This window comes from Crassostrea angulata, chromosome 7 (assembly GCF_025612915.1).
Source record: "Crassostrea angulata isolate pt1a10 chromosome 7, ASM2561291v2, whole genome shotgun sequence".
NCBI lineage: Eukaryota > Metazoa > Mollusca > Bivalvia > Ostreida > Ostreidae > Magallana > Magallana angulata.
In genome coordinates, this window is record NC_069117.1 from 29,216,769 (window position 1) to 29,237,324 (window position 20,556).

Sequence of the window (20,556 nt, forward strand, 5' to 3'; positions counted from 1 at the left end):
TCTAAATGCAGCTTTGCTGAATAGGAAATACCAAGTTTAAAATTCTTAAGTTGAATGTAATAAACTCATGTGAACAAAAACATGACTCAAACCAGGCTATGTATCTTGCTTATGATTCTACGATTGACTCTGAAATTTTGGTTGATCAAAAGAAATGTCTTGCTAACAGGATTATATGCTGTAATTACTTTCTGGTGCCCCTTCTTCAACGATAAATTGCATAAAATCTACACAAATTTTTGATAGTTTTTCGAACACAAGTAAATGAAAACAATGCCTATTAAACAGTTTCCATAGGCCTGACACATTATTATTATGAGGATAAAAGCATTATTGATGTTCTTAAAAAATTATTGCAATGGAAAATCATCTTTGTTTGTACACATTTGTTGTTTTTTAATAAAGATGAAAATAATGGATGGGCCTTGGTACAATAGAGCGACATGCCTGCCAATACATTAAATAAGGAATAAGGAATCATTCTTTGAGTATCATGAGGTGATAATTTCGGTCGGGGCGTGGTCAAATCAAATAAAGCCCGAAGGGCTTTATGATAGATTTGACCACGCTCCGACCGAAATTATCACCTCATAATATTCAAAGAATGATTCCTTATTACTTATATTTATATTATTTCTAATGTGCACGATTAAAGATCTAATAATTATAACATTTTTACCGTTGTTTTAATACGTATAATTATGCAAACCCCACTGGCGCCCCAGGAATACGTCATTTGACACTTGCATCACACGTGTGTTGTACATGAAAACTCACAGACATGTATTGAAGAGTCAAATTTGCAAATTTATTAAGTCGATACAACAAAATATCAAATCAAATATCATTTGATTTTTTAAAAAAAATGTGTGTAGTTGCAAAATAGTAAATAACTAGAGTGTTTATTTCGTGATAGCGGAAGGTACTTTCCTCCTGCGCGGTAAGGCGGTCGATCTACACCTCAGTCGAGATTGTACTTGATGGTAATGGAACAGTTCTCAAAGCGGGAGTTATTCAAAACTCCAGATTTAATGCTCGAGTCGGACATGGTGGAACAATTAAGTTCATTTTTGACAGGTAAGTTGGAATTTTCAGAATTATAGGGAACGATTTGAAGATTATGTGATTGTTGGCCGGAAATTACACATGAATCTTCAGATGGATCATTTATTTTGACACTTGCGGTGGTTATTGTAGATTAAGTTGCACTCGCACTTTTTTTTGGGGTAGAAGACAGTTCACGATTATAGCTACGTATGGAAGCTTCGTTGCGATGCCCGGAGAAGTACATGATGTGTCTTGCTTCAAATCCAGCGTCGTTCATGGCCTGAATTGCTGTCACTCTTAGACAGTGAGCTGTGTAACGTTTGCACCCGGCGGCCTTGCAAATATCCGGAAGGAAATTAACATATGATCGCTTTTTCATGGGATCGGCTGTGTACCATATGTTGCAATCTTTCGGGAAAGAAATGGCATCTGTAACGCATTTATTGAAAAGATGAGCCGCATTTGGGTCCGTTTTAGACAAGAAGAACTTCAACATCTTCACAGGACAAGTTTCGTTTCCAGTTTCATACATTCTTTTGTCGTTCAGTGCTTCAAGTTTGTGAATGCCACCTTGATAGTTTTTTTGTTTTGTTTCATGCTTCAAACAAGCATATATGGAGCCTTCTTCGTCAACTTTGAAATCGAAGGAATCTACCCGAAGCTGATGATGGAATTCAAGACCACGAGACACAAAATGTATCGCGATGATGTACCACATTGCAAGTCGCAGATTGACTGGAGAAGAATATGCACTCTCCAGGTAAGCAGAAATTTTCTGTAAATCTGATTTGTGAATGATCTCCTTATGAGTTGTAGGGCGAGAAGTTCCAGTGACCATTCTATGCTTCATGAGACCGGTCAAACTTTTATTTGCAGTTTTGAATGCTTTATCGTTTACAATGTCTATATTTCGACCGATGTCGGATAAATGCCTGTTTATGGCGGCTCTGATTGCTTTCATGGTATTTTTATGATATTCGGAGGTATGCTCCTTTTTCGGGTTTTGGGGTTTTGCTTCACAGTAAAAGCGACTGAGTTTTTTCGCCAGATCCTCCTCGCAAATCTCAGCCAGATCTAGAGGGACTCCAAACGTTTCAATATGCCAATCTGTAATAGAAAACGCACAATGATATCCATGTTTTGACAGTTATTTGAGAAAAAACTGTAACTGCAAAATATGGGCTGTTTTTGTTTGCGTTTAATTGCTGCTTACTAATATTCACTTTTTTTAAAAAAAGAAGCGTACCTGTAAGAATCTTTAAACCCCATTTGGTGCTTTGTTTTGTAGCCTTTGATTGTGTGAGTTCCTGAAATCCTTTAATTTCGTCGTCGGAAAGCTTGGCAAAACGAGTACTTGTTGGCGTTTCTGGGGCTGGCAACCCGGGATCATCGGATTTTTTCAAATCGGCAAATGCCTGTTGGGTTAATGTTATATCGAAGTCCGAAACGACCATTTCGGATAGAAAATTGTCAAAATCAGAATCAAAACCTTCTAATTTTAATTCTGGCAGGAGGGCTTCATAATTATCCCCACTAAATACTTCAAAATCGCCATATTTTACCGCATCTGATATATCGTCGTTCATGGTGGCTGCATTCGATCGAAATGAAAAATGAAGTGATCAGCAGACGATCATTATAAGAAATCTATTCATCAGCAGACGAGCCGTTTATATAAAATATTTAAATTGCATATTAGGATATTTTTCTATAAATTTTATTTTAAATGGTAACCTTTACATGCTCATTTTAATTTTCATTCATTTTGTGTGCGAAAAGAAAACATTTCAAAACCACTACTTTTTTTATTTAGCACATGCAATGTATTACTACGCGCGCCGTGCAGCCAATACCGTTTTTCGGTTTTGCTATAAGACACGCCCATTTTGTGTCACTCATATTTTTTGATGTTATTCGGTTTTAGGGTTCAAAATTGATTTGTAATGTTATCACAGACAAAGACAGTTGAAAATGTAAATATTTTGAATTATAGCTCTTTCACATATGTGACAACATTTTCAGTTAAGTTTATTTTCTTCAATCAAGTGAGTAAGGATATGAAAGGTCATACGAAATGAATTCATGCCTGGTAAATGACAATCGTCTATAATGGAGAAGGCCAATTAAATATTTCAATGTTTCTAATTTGAGGAATTGAGCGCATTTATTCTGGTGCATTGAGGTACACTTTTCTTCTTTCACATATAGAATTTTTAAAAATACAATAAGTAGCAAGTAGTGGAGGGAGAAAATGTACCTTTATGCTCTCATGTATTTTAATCGTTTTATAAAGTGATGGGGGGGGGGGCGGCTTAAATAAAGGGAAATGGAACTTAACCGTGAACACCAACTGAAAATTTAGTTATTTATATTGCATTTGATCTATTTTCGGTAAAAATGGTATTCCATGAAGGTAAATATGTCAAAGATTAAGTATATGCAAAAATAAGTTAAAATTCGGATATTCATTTTTGCTTAATCTACCGAGGGGCCACATGGCACAATATCCTTTGAACGCCCATATAAAGCCAGTGTTGCTCAGGAGAGCGATGTAGCCCATTGGGCTTCTTGTTTATATAGCAGTTGTTCGTCAAAGCCAAGCTCCTCCCATGTTCAATGTATTAATTATAAAAAACTGGCGATAGATAAGATTGACGTCAAAAGGGAAACCTACTTTTTATTTAACTTTCCTTGCTCTTTCAGTGAAATTGATGTGATGATATCTACTGTGATTTTCCTCTACTCTGCAGGAGGTTTTTAAAAAACTATGCCTAAGATTGGTAAAATGATAAAAAAGATCATCAAGCAAACAAATCGGTTAAATTTTATTTCTTAGTTTTAATAGTATCTTCTTGCAATTATTAATTATTCTAAAGTTACGGGATTTCATGGAGTCTTAAAATTTAAACAAGAAATCAATATTAAAAATATTTTATTTTGTAATTGGCGAATCTTATTCTTTCCCCTTTTTTAAGATTCAACATGTCATTTTACAGATACATGTATGTTCTTATTCCTGTCTCAAATTGGAGGATTAAGCATTCCTGAGAACCCGAACTGCGTTTTACAAAAGAACTTACTACAAAGTCATAAATATATTCAGTCTCATTGAATAATCTTAATAAAAAAAAAATTATATAAGCCATTTATTTACAACTATTTTGATTTCAATTATCATATTTTACAGCTAATAGAATAAAACATTGATGAAATTGTAATTGAAAGCATTCAAAAATATAGTCGTGCTTTCAAAAATATGGGCGTAAGGCATGAGCTCTTTGGTAAAACGCAGCCCTGGTAAATCAATACTTTTTTTTATCCTCGGACATATCGTGTTTTTGTGTTCTATATATCATCAGTCATTTTAATCTCATCTCAAACATACATCCCCGTTCTAAATGCTTAATCTAGAGCAAAGTGCGTAGAACTAAATCAATCCGATATCTAAATGCGATGTTAACGTCAAGCTAATAATTGTATTTGGACGTTGTGCTTTCAAACAAGACATGTGTTTAAATGAACATGACCTGCCGTATAGTTAATCTTAAAAAAAATTCTCATTTTCATAAACATGAATCAAATACACATTACCTCTGTAAGTACCAACTTCAACCGATCAGAGTCATCGGGCTTCTGCTCCCAAGTTGAACTCCCAAACAATCTACATATAATATATGTACAGTTTATTTAAGAATAAAACAATCAAAAATATACTTAATAGAAAAATATAAGTAAGGAAAACCAACAGAAAGGCTACTTTATGAAAACCAGTGTATAAGAAAAGTGTTTTACACGGATATTAATTATGGCATAAGATTCACAACATCATTTATTTTCAAAAAATTATTCTTATAGGAGAAAACACGGTCACGTAGCGTCGGCTGTAATTTAAATATCATAGAGCCTACTGTTTAAAAGTTTTATTGTAGCGTAGCATGAACATCTGCAAACAAGATATCACATCACAGTAAATTACAGTTTTATTGCTCTTATCCAAACCAAACCACACACGTCCAAGGTTTCATTCTTAACATTTTTTATCAATTTAGATCGACCTACCTGGAGTTTTACTTTTCTTATGATTTTGGTGCATTAATCTTTAAATGTAAAATGTATTTTAAAAATTATTGCAAAATATAATTGCATTGCAATTTGCACTTTAAAAAATCAAAAATGGGTAATTTTAAAGGTAAATCAATATTAAAAGTTATTACCTTTGTTAGATAATCGTGTATTGTATGTCCCATTTACTCAACTCCGATTTTAAAAGATTGACATTTTGAAAACAAAGTACAGTATTTATACATTATTGTTCTCAATTAATAAAGGATAAATGATATTTCTCATAGAAATACTTACAATTTCATATTAACTTAACATAATGTAATTACAAATGCATAAGACTGGATCATTGAAAGCTGTTATTTGAACATATTTTATTATTTGATGGTGTGAACAAAATGATTAAGCACAAGTTCTTAAAACTTAGAGAGTCCTTTCCTACATAATTAGTGCTAAAACAAAGTGACATTAAATATAAAACACAAACGTGTTTTAAAGGTCAACACATACATATACTAATTATAATGTTAAGATTATAACAGTAGATATACAGACAAATAAATTCAAATACAAAGTGTATATAGCTTAATAAAAACAATAGATGTATTAAATCAGAATAACTGTACAGTGTAAAAACAATTGTCAGTTTCTGCAATACAAATGGAGTAATTGAAAGCTGTCAACCAAGAGATAAACGATGTGCGACAATTAAATAATTTCCGGTCCTAATCAAAACGAGGGTAAACAGGTGCGGTTTTACGTGAACTGGTTCGTGTTTGTTGTGATCATTTAGGACTATGTACATTTTACGCTCAATGATGTCATTACAAGGATTTTTCTGTATAAGAAATTAAAAGTGAACGGCGCTTATATACCTCACTTTATTTTATTTAAACAATCATTTACAACTGGTAATTGTATGTCTACAAAAAAAAAATAATCAGTGAACCATGTACCCTGATCATGGGTTGTTTTACAATATCCCACTCACACAGATAAGAGGAATTTATTTTCTGAAATTTCAAAATCATAATCAGAAAAAGATACCGAAAGTAAACGTACAAATATAACTGGTATAAAAACGTTTCAAATCGCGTATAAGCTGGGTAACATCAGCCAGTCAGCGAGTTCTGGAAGGTAAGTACAATGCCATGTAACTCATTAACTTACAATATCGAAGAATTTAATGAATTATTAAAATAAATATAATTCAAGTATTTACACAATTTTTTAAAAGAATTAAGAAAAAGTGAATTTGTAATTGTTTCACATCGATATTATGAATACACTAAAGGTGAAAAATTAAAAGTTTTGTGCAGTAATAAACGAAAAACTTTCTACGCAGTTTTAAAATGTAGTGCGGAGGAATTGGTTAATCTATATTGATTTTGTTTTGATATTTAAGATGGTTTCTTAAATGAACAAAACACTTTCTACGCATTTTGTAAAATGTGTGACAGATGGGTTTAAAATCTATATTGATTTGTCCTGATATATATCTCTTGATCGCTATCCTTTGTTTTCCTTAACTTGATAAATCCTTGTAAGCTCCCATCTTTATCAAAGTACAAACAGTGTTTTATTGAGCGTTCTTTCGGACTTGAGTTTTCTACCTCAGTTCTTTAGATAAATTGGTTTTGTTTCTTTGCTTACTTGAATGTTGTACAGTTAAAAATGAGATTTAAAGTAATTTTCTTATGATGGTGCGAAGTGTGGCATTTAATCTCAAACCCCTCTAATTAACAGCGAAATCGTCCATTTTGGAAACAAGGTTTAAAAACAATCTTTTTATTGCGTTCCTAAATAGCAGAGATGAAAAATCCTGAACTTTTAATAGATATCCTTCTTATTTTAATATATTTTCTAGAATGAAGTCAGGTGATGAATACATTAGTCCCTTCCAATGCATTAACAAATACGGGGTTGTATTTAATCATACGCACAATTTCAAAATGGCATAATGTTTTTAATCTGCAATGTACGGTTAACATATTGAAGTGGGTTTTTTTTAAAACATGGATTACAGTATCTGAATATCTGCTACTGAACTGTCGGAATATGCACTGTTTGACGATAACAAAAGCTTGCAAGTTTGATAGATGTACGTCTGTCTATGACTCATCACCAAATAGGCAGGACACTTAACTAACAAATAATTGTGTTTTATAAAATTAATATAAATAGCTCTAAACAGGAGAATGTTTCGATGTGAAAAAAAAAATGTTTTTATTCTGGTCTAAGAGATTAAAGGGACATGATCACGATTTTGGTCAAAATTTTATTTTTCCGTTTTGATTTTTGCAATACCCTAGTGAGGCATTTCTAATGGTCCACCAAAATTTGAGTGTCATTTTGAATGTTGAACAGAAAATTCGAAGTTTAGACCTAAATAGAATATTACGTTAGGAACTGTTAATTTATGTTCAAAACGAAATAGTTTGATAGAAATCAGCTTGAAAAATACCTTTTACCGTATATTGGAACCAATGTAAACAAATAAAATAAAAGAACTGATAGTACTGAAAAGCGCCAACCCAGCTTCTTTATGCATATAACATATATATGTATATAACAGTTCAGCTTCTGAAAACGCACTGTATTTCCTCATCACTGCATGACAGTCCCTGCAATTATGTATGTAAGCCCCGTACATTACATTCACAATAACCCGTACATTAGATTAACTATAGCCCGTGCAGTTATGTGTATAAACCCCTGAAACTGGTTCCCTAATCAGTTTAAATGATGTATACTTCTGCTCAAAGGGGGCGGTTATTCGATGCACCGGAAGTAGAAGTCTAACGACAATAAAGCGCTGAGCTATGCTAAGCGCTTTAAAAATGGCACGAAGGAGCCATATTTACAGAACAAAGAATTACGAGTTCTGTATCTTGCTGATCACTCGACCAATGCCACTCAAATTTTAGTTCATTATTAGAAATCCATTAATAAACCATTGAAAATAATAAAAAAAATATAACAAAAATACATGTTGGAAAACAAATTTTGACAGAGATGGTGTCATGCCCATTTAGGAAAATACGTGTGTGTCCTATTCAACATTTTGTTGGTTTTCCCCCCACATTTAAACCAAACAGACAGAAACATATACATTTTTATCACATTTGTAATATGTTAATTCTTCTAAAATACTGATAAAAAATAAACATAATTTGGAGTAGCTCAAGAACGAAACATAACAATCAACGAATATTGATGGCAATATAACTTTTTCAAGTAATAAAAGTTTGCTACTTGCTAAGTTATGAAACATATTTTGTTGATAACATTAAAATACATTACTTTCGAATTAATTTCAAAACGTTTAGCTTGTTAAAACATTTTATGATGCATTTTTTGTTAGATAAAATCAAATGGCGGCTAAACAGTTACCGGAAGTGATTGAAGATGTTCGTCGATGTAGAACGGTGGTGGATTTGCTGGCACGTGAGAGCGTTTTGGGAGTAGATTGTGAAGGAATTTCACTTGGGGCGGAGGGTCCCTTGACGTTGGTTCAAGTCGGAGACTCTACAGGACATGTTTATTTGTTCGACATCTTAAAAAATAAATGTCTTCTGACCCAAGGAAAGCTTGGAACCCTTCTGGAGTCTCAAAATTTCATAAAAGTAATTAATATTCCGCCTTTTTGTGTAAAATATTTGATCGTTTAATTCAATAAAGAGCAATAGAAATCAATAAGGGAGAGGGGGTTTGATTTTATATAACATTTAATTAATAGTTTCCCCGCCGCAACTTATTAACTTATTAAATATAAAAATCATATAAAAGACCGATTTAGAAAATCAATACATTAAATTTATCCGATCGTCGTTGTTATTTGAAAAACTATTTCAGATTAAGAAATAAAACCAACAGTGAACTGTAAAATATGTTAATAAAGAATCAATATTGTGTAATTATGTCCTATAGCTTACAAAAAGAAGAAATAAAACACGTATATGTATATATAAGGGCTAACTGAGCCCACCTTTTTAGCTCACCTGAGCTGAAAGCTCAAGTGAGCTTTTCTGGTCACATTTTGTCTGTCGTCCGTCCGTAAACTTTTCACATTTTCAACATCTTCTCAAGAACTACTGGGCCAATTTCAACTAAACTTGGCAAAAATCATCTTTAGGCAAAGGGGATTCAACGTTGTGAAAATTAAGGGCCACACCCTTTTTCATGGGGAGATAATTAGAAAATAATGAAAAAATTGAGAAAATTTCAAAAATCTTTTTCTCCAGAACTACTAAGCCAGGAAAGCTGACACTTGTGTGGTAGCATCTTCAGGTAGTGTAAATTCAAAGTTGTGAAAATCATGACCCCCGGGCGTAGGGTGGGGCCACAATGGGGTTTGAAGTTTTACATAGGAATATGTAGAGTAAATCTTTAAAAATATTCTTCTCAGAAACTAATCTGCCAGGAAATCTGAAACTTGTGTGGAAGCATCCTCAGATAGTGTAGATTTAAAGTTATGAAAATCATGATCCCTGGGGGTAGGGTGGTGCAACTACGGGACGTCGAAGTTTTACATAGGAATATAGAGTAAATTTTTAAAAATCTTCTTCTCGGAAACTAATCAGCCAGGAAAACTGAAAATTGTGTGGAAGCATTCTCAGTTAGTGTAGATTCAAAGTTGTGAAAATCATGACCCCCGGTGGTAGGGTGGGGCCACAATGGGGGGATTGAAGTTTAACTTAGGAATATATAGAGTAAATCTTTAGAAATCTTCTTCTCAGAAACTAATCAGCCAGGAAAGCTGAAAATTGTGTGGAAGCATTCTCAGTTAGTGTAGATTCAAAGTTGTGAAAATCATGACCCCCGGTGGTAGGGTGGGGCCACAGTGGGGGTCGAAGTTTTACATAGGAATATATAGAGTAAATCTTTAGAAATCTTCTTCTCAGAAACTAATCAGCCAGGAAAGCTGAAAATTGTGTGGTAGCATCCTCAGGTAGTGTAGATTCAAAGTTGTGAAACTCATGATCCCTGGGGGTAGGATGGGGCCACATTAGGGGTTGAGGGGTTTGGTGTTAAAGTTTTACATAGAAATATATAGAGTAAATCTTTAAAATCTTCTTCTCAGAAACTAATCAGCCAGATGATTCTTTATAATTGTTAATACTTTGGCCCCAGGACAATTCTTTGGCCTCACAAGAAGGTTCAGAGTTTGATATAGCTTTATTTCTCATATACATGTATAGACAATCGTTAAGGATCTTTTTGCGAACTGCAATACTCAACATGTGATATGACTATAAAATCATCCTGTTAGAAAAAGGACAAATGATTATAAACATAAGAATATCCAAAGGGAAAATGGATTTTTTAATACAGTATCTATATGTATTATTGTACATTGTCCAGATAGTGTGTATTGTTTGACTCCATTAAGCTGATTTTATCATACCTATTGTTCCTCAGGTGAGCGATGTGGCCAATGGGCCTTTTGTTTCTTACATGTATTGACATCTAACTCCGCTAGTAAAATAATCGTAGACTACCTTTTTGATATTTTTTTGTATATAGGTAATGCACTCGTGCTCCAACGACAGTGCTGCATTATACCATCAATTCGGGGTGACACTGAGGAATGTCTTCGATACACAGGTATATGGCTTATTAATTTCGAATTGTAATGCATTTTTTGGTTGTTGGCAATATCAGTTATATTTGTTTTGTTGAATCCCAAATTGTATTTGATATAAAAATTGCTGCTAGTGGATCATAAAACATTTCGATGCATCCAAGATTAATCCCAAAAGATTTAAAGCTTAGGTTGCACGGGACAGGTTTTCTTTTTATACAATTCACTGCAGTCAAGGGATGTGTGTATTCAGGACTCTGTAACTAGAATTTCTTCAGTCCTTATTCAGCACGAATACCTGCAATTAACCCCTTATAAGGCCAATCATAAATTTCTAAGGAAAATTACTCGTCATTTTTCTCGAAAACTTTTCTCCATAGTGTTTTTTCTGAGATTTTGACCCTTTTGTATTTCGCTTATTTTTCATGACTTTTCAACTTTTCGACCTCCCCCAGCTATTTTCCTGCAAAGCGTTGTAATTCCGTAATTTGTGCATGTTGCACAATCACATGTCAGAAACTTACCGATGTATAGTTTACTATGTCCCATTAATCTATTTTTAATGTTATTTTATCTCCTGTCTGTAACTTGGAATTTTACTTTGTAAAGTCAACAGACCAGTCATAGCCGGACGTTTCGCATTTTACTTGATTCTCATTATGGGTCTACATATTGCATATCAATCTCAACAAGAGACATTCTTCTAATTAATGATTATCGTTTAAAATTGTCTTTAAGTACAGTAACTCTTAATTTTACAAAACTATTGACTTTATCCGAAACTGTTTCCCTCTACCTTAAAACAAAATGATTTTCGTTTTGAAACTTTCATAAATTTAATTAATTTATTATTTTAGAAGACAATAAAAATGAAAAAAATAAAAAGAACTTTTGCGTAAAACAAATTGGTTACATTTTATATGCATATAGTGTATATTATATTATACTACATCAAATAAAACTATTAACTGTTTATCCAGGTTGCTAATATAATAATCCAAGAACACAAAGGACGCAGACTAGCACCTCTTCTGAAACTTGCTGCGATTTGCGAAGAGTACGATGGAAAGGCATTTTCAACAGAACTGAAGGATAATATACAGGTATAACATCTGTATGTATATGCATGTATGAGTCATATGTCTATAGTAAAAAGAGTGTTTGATAACAAAGACTTCAATTTGATATACATCAATTTGATAGACTGAATTTAAAACAGAGACGAGTGACTTGTGGGCCAAACGACCAATGACAGAGGACATGATTCTTTACGCCGCAGGTGACGTCACAGCCATTGTACCGGAAGTGTATGAAAACCAGAAAAGGTATGAATTGAAAAATATTCATAAAGAAAGTTAAAACTACACATAGATAGACAAAAAAATAGCAATTAATTCAAAGCAGAAAAATCAAATAACAAAATTCCTACATTACTTTTTAGGTACCTTGAAGAAAACAATTTAATGTGTAAATTTCAAGAAAGAGTTCAAGAAGAAATATTTTTTTATATTGACCAAACTATTAAACAAAAGAGAAAAGACCGGGTTGATGCCACAATTAAAGAAATTGTAGCGGATATAAACGCCAAACACTTTAGCAGTACTTCATGTAACTTGAATGATTTTGATGAAAATGGTGATGAGTACAGGGCTGTCCATAGGATACACTTCAAAGATGCTGCTAAAATTTCGTCGTTCATTGATAGCCTAAAAACAGAGATCATACACAAAGAATTAGCAGATCTTTTGCAAAAGCTTGAGGAGGACAATGACAGTTTTTTCCTAAGCTGGAGATCAAAAGGCAGTATCCTTGCTTTTGAAAGACATCCTAATAAGCTAATCGCAGACAAAGCAAAGATAGTAAATGCAAAAATGAACAAAATTGCAATGAGAAACATAAGTACCAAATACAATATAAATTCCAAGCTTAGCCACGTACCTCAAATTGAGAGGGAGACTCTTCGGTCACTAAGACCAAATGGTAGTGCTGATCCCAACTTTCATCAAGTGGTTCTTCATCTTTACTGGCTACTTATGGATGAAGATTTGCAGAAGAAAATCGACGAATTTAACGAAAAGCGTCGAAACTTTAAGATGACAGAAGGTTATTACAAGAAGATGAAGTTTTTCATTGCAAGAAGAACAAGGGTTCCGGACACCCTCAAACAAAAGGCTAAAAGGTTCAAACATGATTTAGACCGAACATTTGGACGTGATGTCGTTCCATCAGGGTGATGCTTGCATCTAAATGAAAATGTTTTTTATACGATGAATATCTCCAACGAGTGACCAATTTCAATTTTTAGTGCACTTAGATACGAAGATTTTTTATTGAATCAATTTTGAATAACCACATCGTTAATTATCATCATAACAATGTCGAAACGAACTACATTAATGTAACATGTAGAAGAATAAGCAATTAACATATTATTTAAATTTTAAAACACCACGTTTCTTTGCAATTGGTGTTGACTTTCTTCATTAGAAAATGTGTTGAGGAAATACACCGAACTTCATATTATGTACGCTGCACCAGTTTGGAGATATAATTTTACCAACAATTTTTCATAAAAATTTATTGATTTAGTGTTCGGTGTTTTTACCTTCTTGTACATAGCATGTTTAATACAATTATAATTCGCTTATTAAGCCATCTACCTTTTTAACCCCAATTTAGCTGTCAACCCTTCCTTGAGGTTCTATTATCGTGCCCTTTTATCACTAAAGAAAAAATCATGAAAGAGAAGATTATATTTATGCAATAACAAATTATTTTTGGAAAATAATATCGTAATACACTTACAACAATTTGTGAAACATATTATCTCTCCTTAACTGTCAATTTTAAGCATGATATTCTAGTAGTTAAGCCGAACAATTTTTAAGCATAATAATTTATGTATTTGCATTGAAAAACATAACGATGAGAAATCGTGTTTTAATCAGATAATTAAGAATATTAATATTGGCTTAAAGCTATACACGCTATAAATTACGTCAATTCTGAATGACAGTGAAAACGCATGCATTTGTCTACTTATAAAAGTTATCCTTAATCTGTAAATTACAATGGTGAATTCCATCTCGTTACAAAGATATAGATTTTTAATTGTTAATTTTCCTGCCAGGAAAATATAACCTTTTCATGAATATTGATGAAGGAAGAGCGAAACCGACCTCATTGCGCATGTCCGCGGAGAACTAGGTGGTCGTTAATATTTGCCTAATTAAATATCCAACTTGATTTTTAATATGCTTAACAGTTGTTAATTTGAAATGCATACATGTATAATGAGTAAAATACGTTTGTCATTCACGATACCCTTACTTCTGCATTAACACTTATAGGATCTATAAATAGCACATAGGGGAAAAACACAGGTCTACGTCATTTTTTTAAAGGAAGTATTCATATCTACTCACAGGCTTGTATTTTTTATCTTTTGTTTGTACTCGTATATCGGACAAATTTATGCTTTACAGAAAATATCCTTTCCTTTGTGAAACTATCACAATTATGAATATGTTGACCCTTCACTAGTTGTGGTATGATAGACTAAATTTAGCTGTCGATATCACGTGATAGATTGATATTCACGAGGAGGCATTACTTTCCTGGCAGGAAAATAAATATTTTTTATTGTTTAATATTAGATATATTTGTTACGTGATCGAATTGAGCATTATAATTAACAGCATAAAGGTAACTTTTATTAGTAATCAAACACATACATTTTCCCTTTTATTCAAAATTGACGCAGATTATAGCGTGTATAGCTTTAAACTAGTTTTACTGAAAAATAAAACGTCAATGATTATTTTCAAAGCGAATTTACTTATTTTTTTTTTTTTATATCTTTCTTTATTTTTTAAATTGTTATGTCTTGGGCAGATAATCTGCATTATAATCCTTAACATTGTGTTAAAACGATGAACAGCAATGAAGTATAATTATGAACTTTTTGATGTATTGAAGTTTCTTACATTTACAAAGAAACGAAATGAAAACGTTGTTCTGTATGTCTTATTAATGCTGTGGCTTTGGAAATCGAAGAAATTTTGAAAGCTTTTAAGAACTGTAAAGGTTTTAAACTAAATCTATCAAATGTAAACTTTATACACGTTGAATGAGCTTTGAATGTGGTAACAAGTTTATTTTAGTTAGCCTAGGTCTCCTCACGTTTCCTCGGTTATCCTTCAGATGGCACAAGCGATGCATAGGGTGTAAATTTAAAGTAGTGAGTCAAAAGCTTGGACGGAACTAATTTCTTTACTAATTTTAGACTATAGGATAGCGAGATAAACTAATGAGTTGAAAATAAGTTAAACATATTTTATTCATCGGACTTTTTTGTGCCAGTTTTGCTATGTATTCGAAATACCTGGAAGTGACCCACAATCCATAAAGTGGTAATGTCTGAAGAAACCTTATCAAAGCTGCTACTTCGAAGTTATTTTGTTACAAAGATCTGTTTTCTGATAAAATTTCCTTTCTGTTAATAGTCATTTCATGCATATCTTTTACAATTTCATGTTATGCAATTTTACTGATATGCTTTAAAATGTGTATGCTGTGCAACGAGATATTGAAATTAAAGGCTTAATGATATGGTATACTGTTTATGTTTTTAATAATGTTTGAACAAGAAACACTTCGGCTTATTGAAATTATCCAAACATTTCAAAGGAAAATATTTAAAAACATTAGTTTACCACTAAGCCGCAACGTACACATTTTTTTTTGAAATACAAGAAAATCAAGTTGAATGTATGCTATTCTTGGTATGATATGGCGATTGAGAATCAAATCCATTGATATGCTATGGAATTCCAATGTTATGATATTTCAATGCTATGGTATGAGATTTTGAGATTAAAATGCTTCTCTTTGCTATGTTTTGTTATAAAAGATATGCTTGAACTGACTGTATAAAACAAGTTATCATAAACATGCGTTTTACATCGTGACTCGGAATACCCAGTATGACTCTCGCGGAACAAAAATTTTAAAAACATGGAAAACAAAATCCGTAGGAAAAGGAATTACATATTTAGACATGCCAAATATATCGGAACGAATGTTATTATGCTTACAGTACGGTAGTAACATAAGACGAAAATTTTCCCAGATGTTACAATTAACCGCCGGAATTTCTACTATCATTACTGAACATAAAATAGAGAGAAAGTACTGTTATCTTTTCTTGGGCGAAGAGATTGAATGTCTGCAGCAGACAGTGGTTTAAATGAGATAAAAACGATTTTTACCGGGTTTATTAGGAATGTTTCAATATGAACGTGTTCTTTGACAATATTTGCAACATTGTGTGGGAGGATTTGCGTAACTTTTGTCAAATAAGTTGGGTTTTTTACTTTGTTTATAAATCGTGTCCTACTTTCGATTCTTCCCTTGTGTATTCTTTATATATATATATATATAATATCATAGAGTGTAGAGCGGATGCGATGCCCCTGTGGACCAACGATAAGACATTAAAACCTGTCGTAAATCGGTCGACGCCATGCTTCAGACGTTTCGTCAAAATATTAAATGAATGCCCACGTGGTTACACTTGAATATTCAGCAGTTGCAAAGTTGTTAGTGTAATCGGCCGATCGTATGAAAACAAAATGTGGCTCAACGTTTGATAATCGAGCGACGAATCAGCGAATAATAAACATTCAAACTGTTGAAAATCGGTGTTCCTAGAAATTAATATGACTGTTACGCGCCGTCCGATACCAGTGTCGGGCGATCATGTTTCTTTAGCCGACGATACAAAAAAGTTGTTCGTCGATCAGCATATTAAAAGTTTTTAACAATTAATTGTGGCCTGAATTAGACCTAGGCGTAAGCCATAACCCATGAGAGTATATTTTTATTAAAATGAACTATTTTTATAGCCCTTTTTCAAATCAAGGTACTATCGCGCAGGAAGTGATATAAAGATAAAACATCTTAAATATTGAGTCTTGGTAAAATGGGTAGGCAAACCCGGGCCGGGGCAATATAAAAGCCGGGGCAGATCGATATTTTTCAATTTTCTTTGTTAATATTCAACCAATCTCATTGAAATTTTTAGGACATGTCAACAATCAGTATAACTGTATTCGCTGTAAATATTTTTGCAAAACAATATATATTAAGAAATGTATCGACGATTGTTGATTTTCAAGTTGGTAAAATGGGTAGGCAAACCCGGGTCGACATTTTACGGTTTTGTGGACTTATTTAAGAAAAAAATGAACATTTCACGTTTAATTCCGGTAAAACATATATACTAATAGGAAATAGTCATTTATTGAACGGAAAGTAAAAATTCTTCAATTAATAACAGTTTTTAAGAAAAACCGGGTCACTAAAAACGGATCCGAACACCCGGGACAAACTTAAAAATTCCGAAATTATGAGGATGTTAACTATCACAAATATTGTGACATTGCCCAGCTCTAACCACAAGGAGGTATCCTCATTAGAGCCTAATTTATTAAATTGAAAAGGTAAGTAATGTTTTGGTGTTATACATTAATTTTACTTTTAATAATATTAAAAGCACTATTTTTTTTTTTATTAAATTTTGTTTTCTATAAATTTTATATAACACTAATTATTTAAAAGAGCTGTGATAATATGAACGAATAAGCATGCTGGTTTTTTAATTTCTTTTTTGTATTATTATTTTACTACATTAATTATCATTAAATTAATATCCCCATAATAATAATTCCCATAGTTACAATTGCAACCCCATACCGCGGCAAATACAGCATATTAATTCAATATTTCCTGCCCGATGAGATGAAAAGTCATGATATATACAACATTTATTTATTCAAAGAAAATACACATTTAATAATTCATACCTACTTTTTAAGAAAATTACAGAACAGACATCAGATTGATGTCCATGTACTGAATGAGACAAGTAAGTTTTGTGGATAAAGGTTTTCTGAAAACACTCAACTCATTATAGAATATTATCATCAAGATATCACTTTGAACTTTAAAACAATTGTTCATCACAACAACCTAGCTTCTTCTCAGGTTCTTCTCTTTTTGTAATTATCCTTATGAGATGTCAGCTTCCTCTCTATTAGCTAATTATCATAATGAGATGAATCAGAAGTTATAATTGATCAAGCAGCTTACATTTGGGCTTATGTGTGATTAAAAAAATAACATTAAAGCTAGGCACAGTATCTGTGATCTTTTTTCTCAAATTATGTGAATTATTGTAAATATAAATTAACATTAATAAAACATAAATAAAATCCATGTGCGATAACATAGACACGCAACTATTACGGAATTATCAAGTTTGTCCCGGGTGATCGGATCCGGTTTTGGTGACCCGGTTTTTCTTAAAAACTGTTGTTAATCGAAGAATAATTATTTTCCGTTCATTAAATGCCTATTTCTTATTAGTATTTCATATGTTTTACCGGAATTAAACGTGAAATGTTAAGTTATTTCTTAAATAAGTCCACAAAACCGTAAAATGTCGACCCGGGTTTGCCTACCCATTTTTCCAACTTGAAAATCAACAATCGTCGATAAATTTCTTAATATACAATGTTGTGCAGAAATATTTACATCGAATACAGTTATATCGATTGGGAACATATCCTGAAAATTTCAATGAGATGGGTTAATTATAATTAGCAAAGAAAATTGAAAAAATTCGATCTGCCCCGGCTTTTATTTTGCCCCGGCCCGGGTTTGCCTAACCATTTTACCATTACTCAGTATACTTACAATTTCATTACTTTAACAGAAAGAAAATGTAAAAATTACGGTATGCTGAATCATCTAAGAAAATAAATATAATTCTACAAACCAATAAATAAAAAAAGTAATCGCAATTCTTTAATAATTTGGCTTTATGGAGCAATGGCAAGTAATCATTTGAAACCTTTAATATGCTAATCGACGAACATTTCAATTTTGATGACTCCGATTTTATAATTAGGAATTGGTGCCTTTATTCATGTAAATGTAGCTATGTTAATCCAATACAGCTATTGCTATTTGGCAAAACTTTGTATTTACACACATTAAAATAGAAAACTGAATTTACATGTAGCAAAAGAAAAGTTCTTCTTATATACTATTTTAGAAAATAATTTTCTTTAACAAAATAAACCCCAAAACATTTAAGGAATTCTACATTGTAAGTTTTATCTGCATGCAAAAAAAACATGCAACAAGTAGAGTAACATCTTCAAACGTGAAATTTTTCATGAGCTTTAATATCGAAACAACTTGTTTTTGATTGACGAGAAACATTTCAATTAATGAAAAATTGCTTCAAATGTAAAATTTTTGAAGAACTCTTTTTGAAATCACAAAGATTTCTACAATTAAAATTGTGTATGTGATGGGTTTTCATACGTACTCGAATGGGTTTCGGTCACGTGATCAGGTAATATAAATAGTAGGACCATGCGGTGGCGTGGCACTCTAAGCTGGCTCGTTATAGTTGCGATTTAAGGTACAATAGCAGATAATATGGAAAGTGCTGATTTAAGACTTTCAAACGAAGAGGCAGTTTCGTTATTTAGTTTCTCATTAAACAAAGCGCCAGAAAAGCTGAGTAAATTAATTGTGAACACCATAACGTGGCTTACTGAGCAACTTGCAAAAACAACACGGTGAGCAGTGCTGCGCACGTGGCAGAGACCGGACCAGCATTTGAATTTAAGCACGAGGAGCGCAAAATTCAATTCAAATCGCATTCAACCAGGAGAGGTCCCAAAAGTTGGTTGAAATTGAAGGACTGGTTCAGGAGGAAATTTAGCGAAGACCGCACTCGTTATTAATGAAGAGAAAGCCGCTCTACAACAAAGAAACAAAATCCTTAAAATTGCTGACCGTCATGGCTGGGACACAGTACACGAATATCTGGACGACCCGCTGGTAGACGGTACTGAAGACGCTGCTAAACTTCGTTACGCTATGGGTCGTGCTGCAAGGAGACGTGCCTACAGAAGTAGACCGTACGACAGGCGCAAGGGCGGTTTTGCGCCCAGTGACTTTTTTCGAGGCTTTAGCCAGTCGTATAGCTCCACCGACAAATTCAACAATGCAACCTCAAATGTCGGACCCACAGGATCTCCATTCCCAAGAGAGCGTGCTGAGTTTCTACTGTCGGAAAGTCGGTCACATGGTCAGATAGTGCCCCTATCTTATAGGACAGCCAATCCCAACCCTGTCAGCACCGAATACTAGCGGAGTCCCAAAACAGTGCAAATAGAAAAGTTGAGTACTTGTATATGTTTGATGTGTATGAGAAATATGAATATAAACAAAATGTTAAAGTTATTAGCGTTAAATCAAAGCTCAAGAAAAAAGTTTGTTTTTGGAACGCTGAACTCAAAGCTAATAGTTTCATTTTGAATGTTATAAAATTTGGGTATGCAATTCCTTTTAAAGAATTTCCAACGAGTATCATCTTAAAAAACAACAAGTCATCATTGAACAATGCAGATTTTGGTAATGGCGCTGTTTCAGAACTTCTTGATAATGGGTGTATAAAGGAGGTCAATAAGCTATCTTTTGTAGTTAATCCTTTGACAGTTACGGTCAATACCTCAGGTAAAAAAATGTTTGGTGCTAGATCTTCGACATGTAAATCATATCATTGAAAAACAAAAAGTTAAATTGAAGGTTTTAAAGAAGGTATGTATTACGCAAGAAAGGGAAAGTTTATGATCAAGTTTGATTTAAAATCCGGTTTTCACCATGTAGATATGTAAACCATGTAAATTTGCGGATGAAAATTGTTTGGTTGTTCCGCCTCCTGCTGTAATTTGTCGAGTAATTGTGCATATGAAAACTTGCAAAGCGTTTGATACATTAAT

The 20,556-nt window shown here is 32.9% G+C and overlaps 2 protein-coding genes across 2 annotated transcripts; one reads left to right on the forward strand and one right to left on the reverse strand.

The window, feature by feature from the left end:
- Nucleotides 1-1,344: 1,344 nt before the first annotated feature.
- On the reverse strand, nt 1,345-2,639 carry LOC128191284 (uncharacterized). The gene is made up of 3 exons (XM_052863368.1): nt 2,294-2,639; nt 1,443-2,154; nt 1,345-1,381 (listed from the first exon to the last, which is right to left on the reverse strand). The coding sequence occupies exons 1-3, from the start codon at nt 2,631-2,633 to the stop codon at nt 1,345-1,347; spliced, it is 1,089 nt and encodes a 362-aa protein (XP_052719328.1). The 5' UTR covers nt 2,634-2,639.
- A 3,249-nt stretch (nt 2,640-5,888) lies between these two features.
- Nucleotides 5,889-13,648, forward strand: LOC128157425 (uncharacterized). The gene is made up of 6 exons (XM_052819971.1): nt 5,889-6,246; nt 8,474-8,735; nt 10,636-10,716; nt 11,674-11,796; nt 11,897-12,018; nt 12,135-13,648. Exons 2-6 carry the CDS (start codon nt 8,484-8,486, stop codon nt 12,925-12,927), a joined length of 1,371 nt encoding a protein of 456 aa, XP_052675931.1. The 5' UTR covers nt 5,889-6,246; nt 8,474-8,483; the 3' UTR covers nt 12,928-13,648.
- Nucleotides 13,649-20,556: the final 6,908 nt, after the last annotated feature.

Bases quoted from the DNA above. Each gene is read 5' to 3' on its own strand.
- LOC128191284 (XM_052863368.1), bottom strand. From the start codon at position 2,633: ATGAACGACGATATATCAGATGCGGTAAAATATGGCGATTTTGAAGTA. The intron at 2,155-2,293 runs GTACGCTTCTTT...TTTCTATTACAG, and splicing joins GGGTTTAAAGATTCTTACAG to ATTGGCATATTGAAACGTTT. The intron at 1,382-1,442 runs GTACACAGCCGA...GATATTTGCAAG, and splicing joins CCGAAAGATTGCAACATATG to GCCGCCGGGTGCAAACGTTA.
- LOC128157425 (XM_052819971.1), top strand. From the start codon at position 8,484: ATGGCGGCTAAACAGTTACCGGAAGTGATTGAAGATGTTCGTCGATGT. The intron at 10,717-11,673 runs GTATATGGCTTA...CTGTTTATCCAG, and splicing joins GGAATGTCTTCGATACACAG to GTTGCTAATATAATAATCCA. The intron at 11,797-11,896 runs GTATAACATCTG...TCAATTTGATAG, and splicing joins AACTGAAGGATAATATACAG to ACTGAATTTAAAACAGAGAC.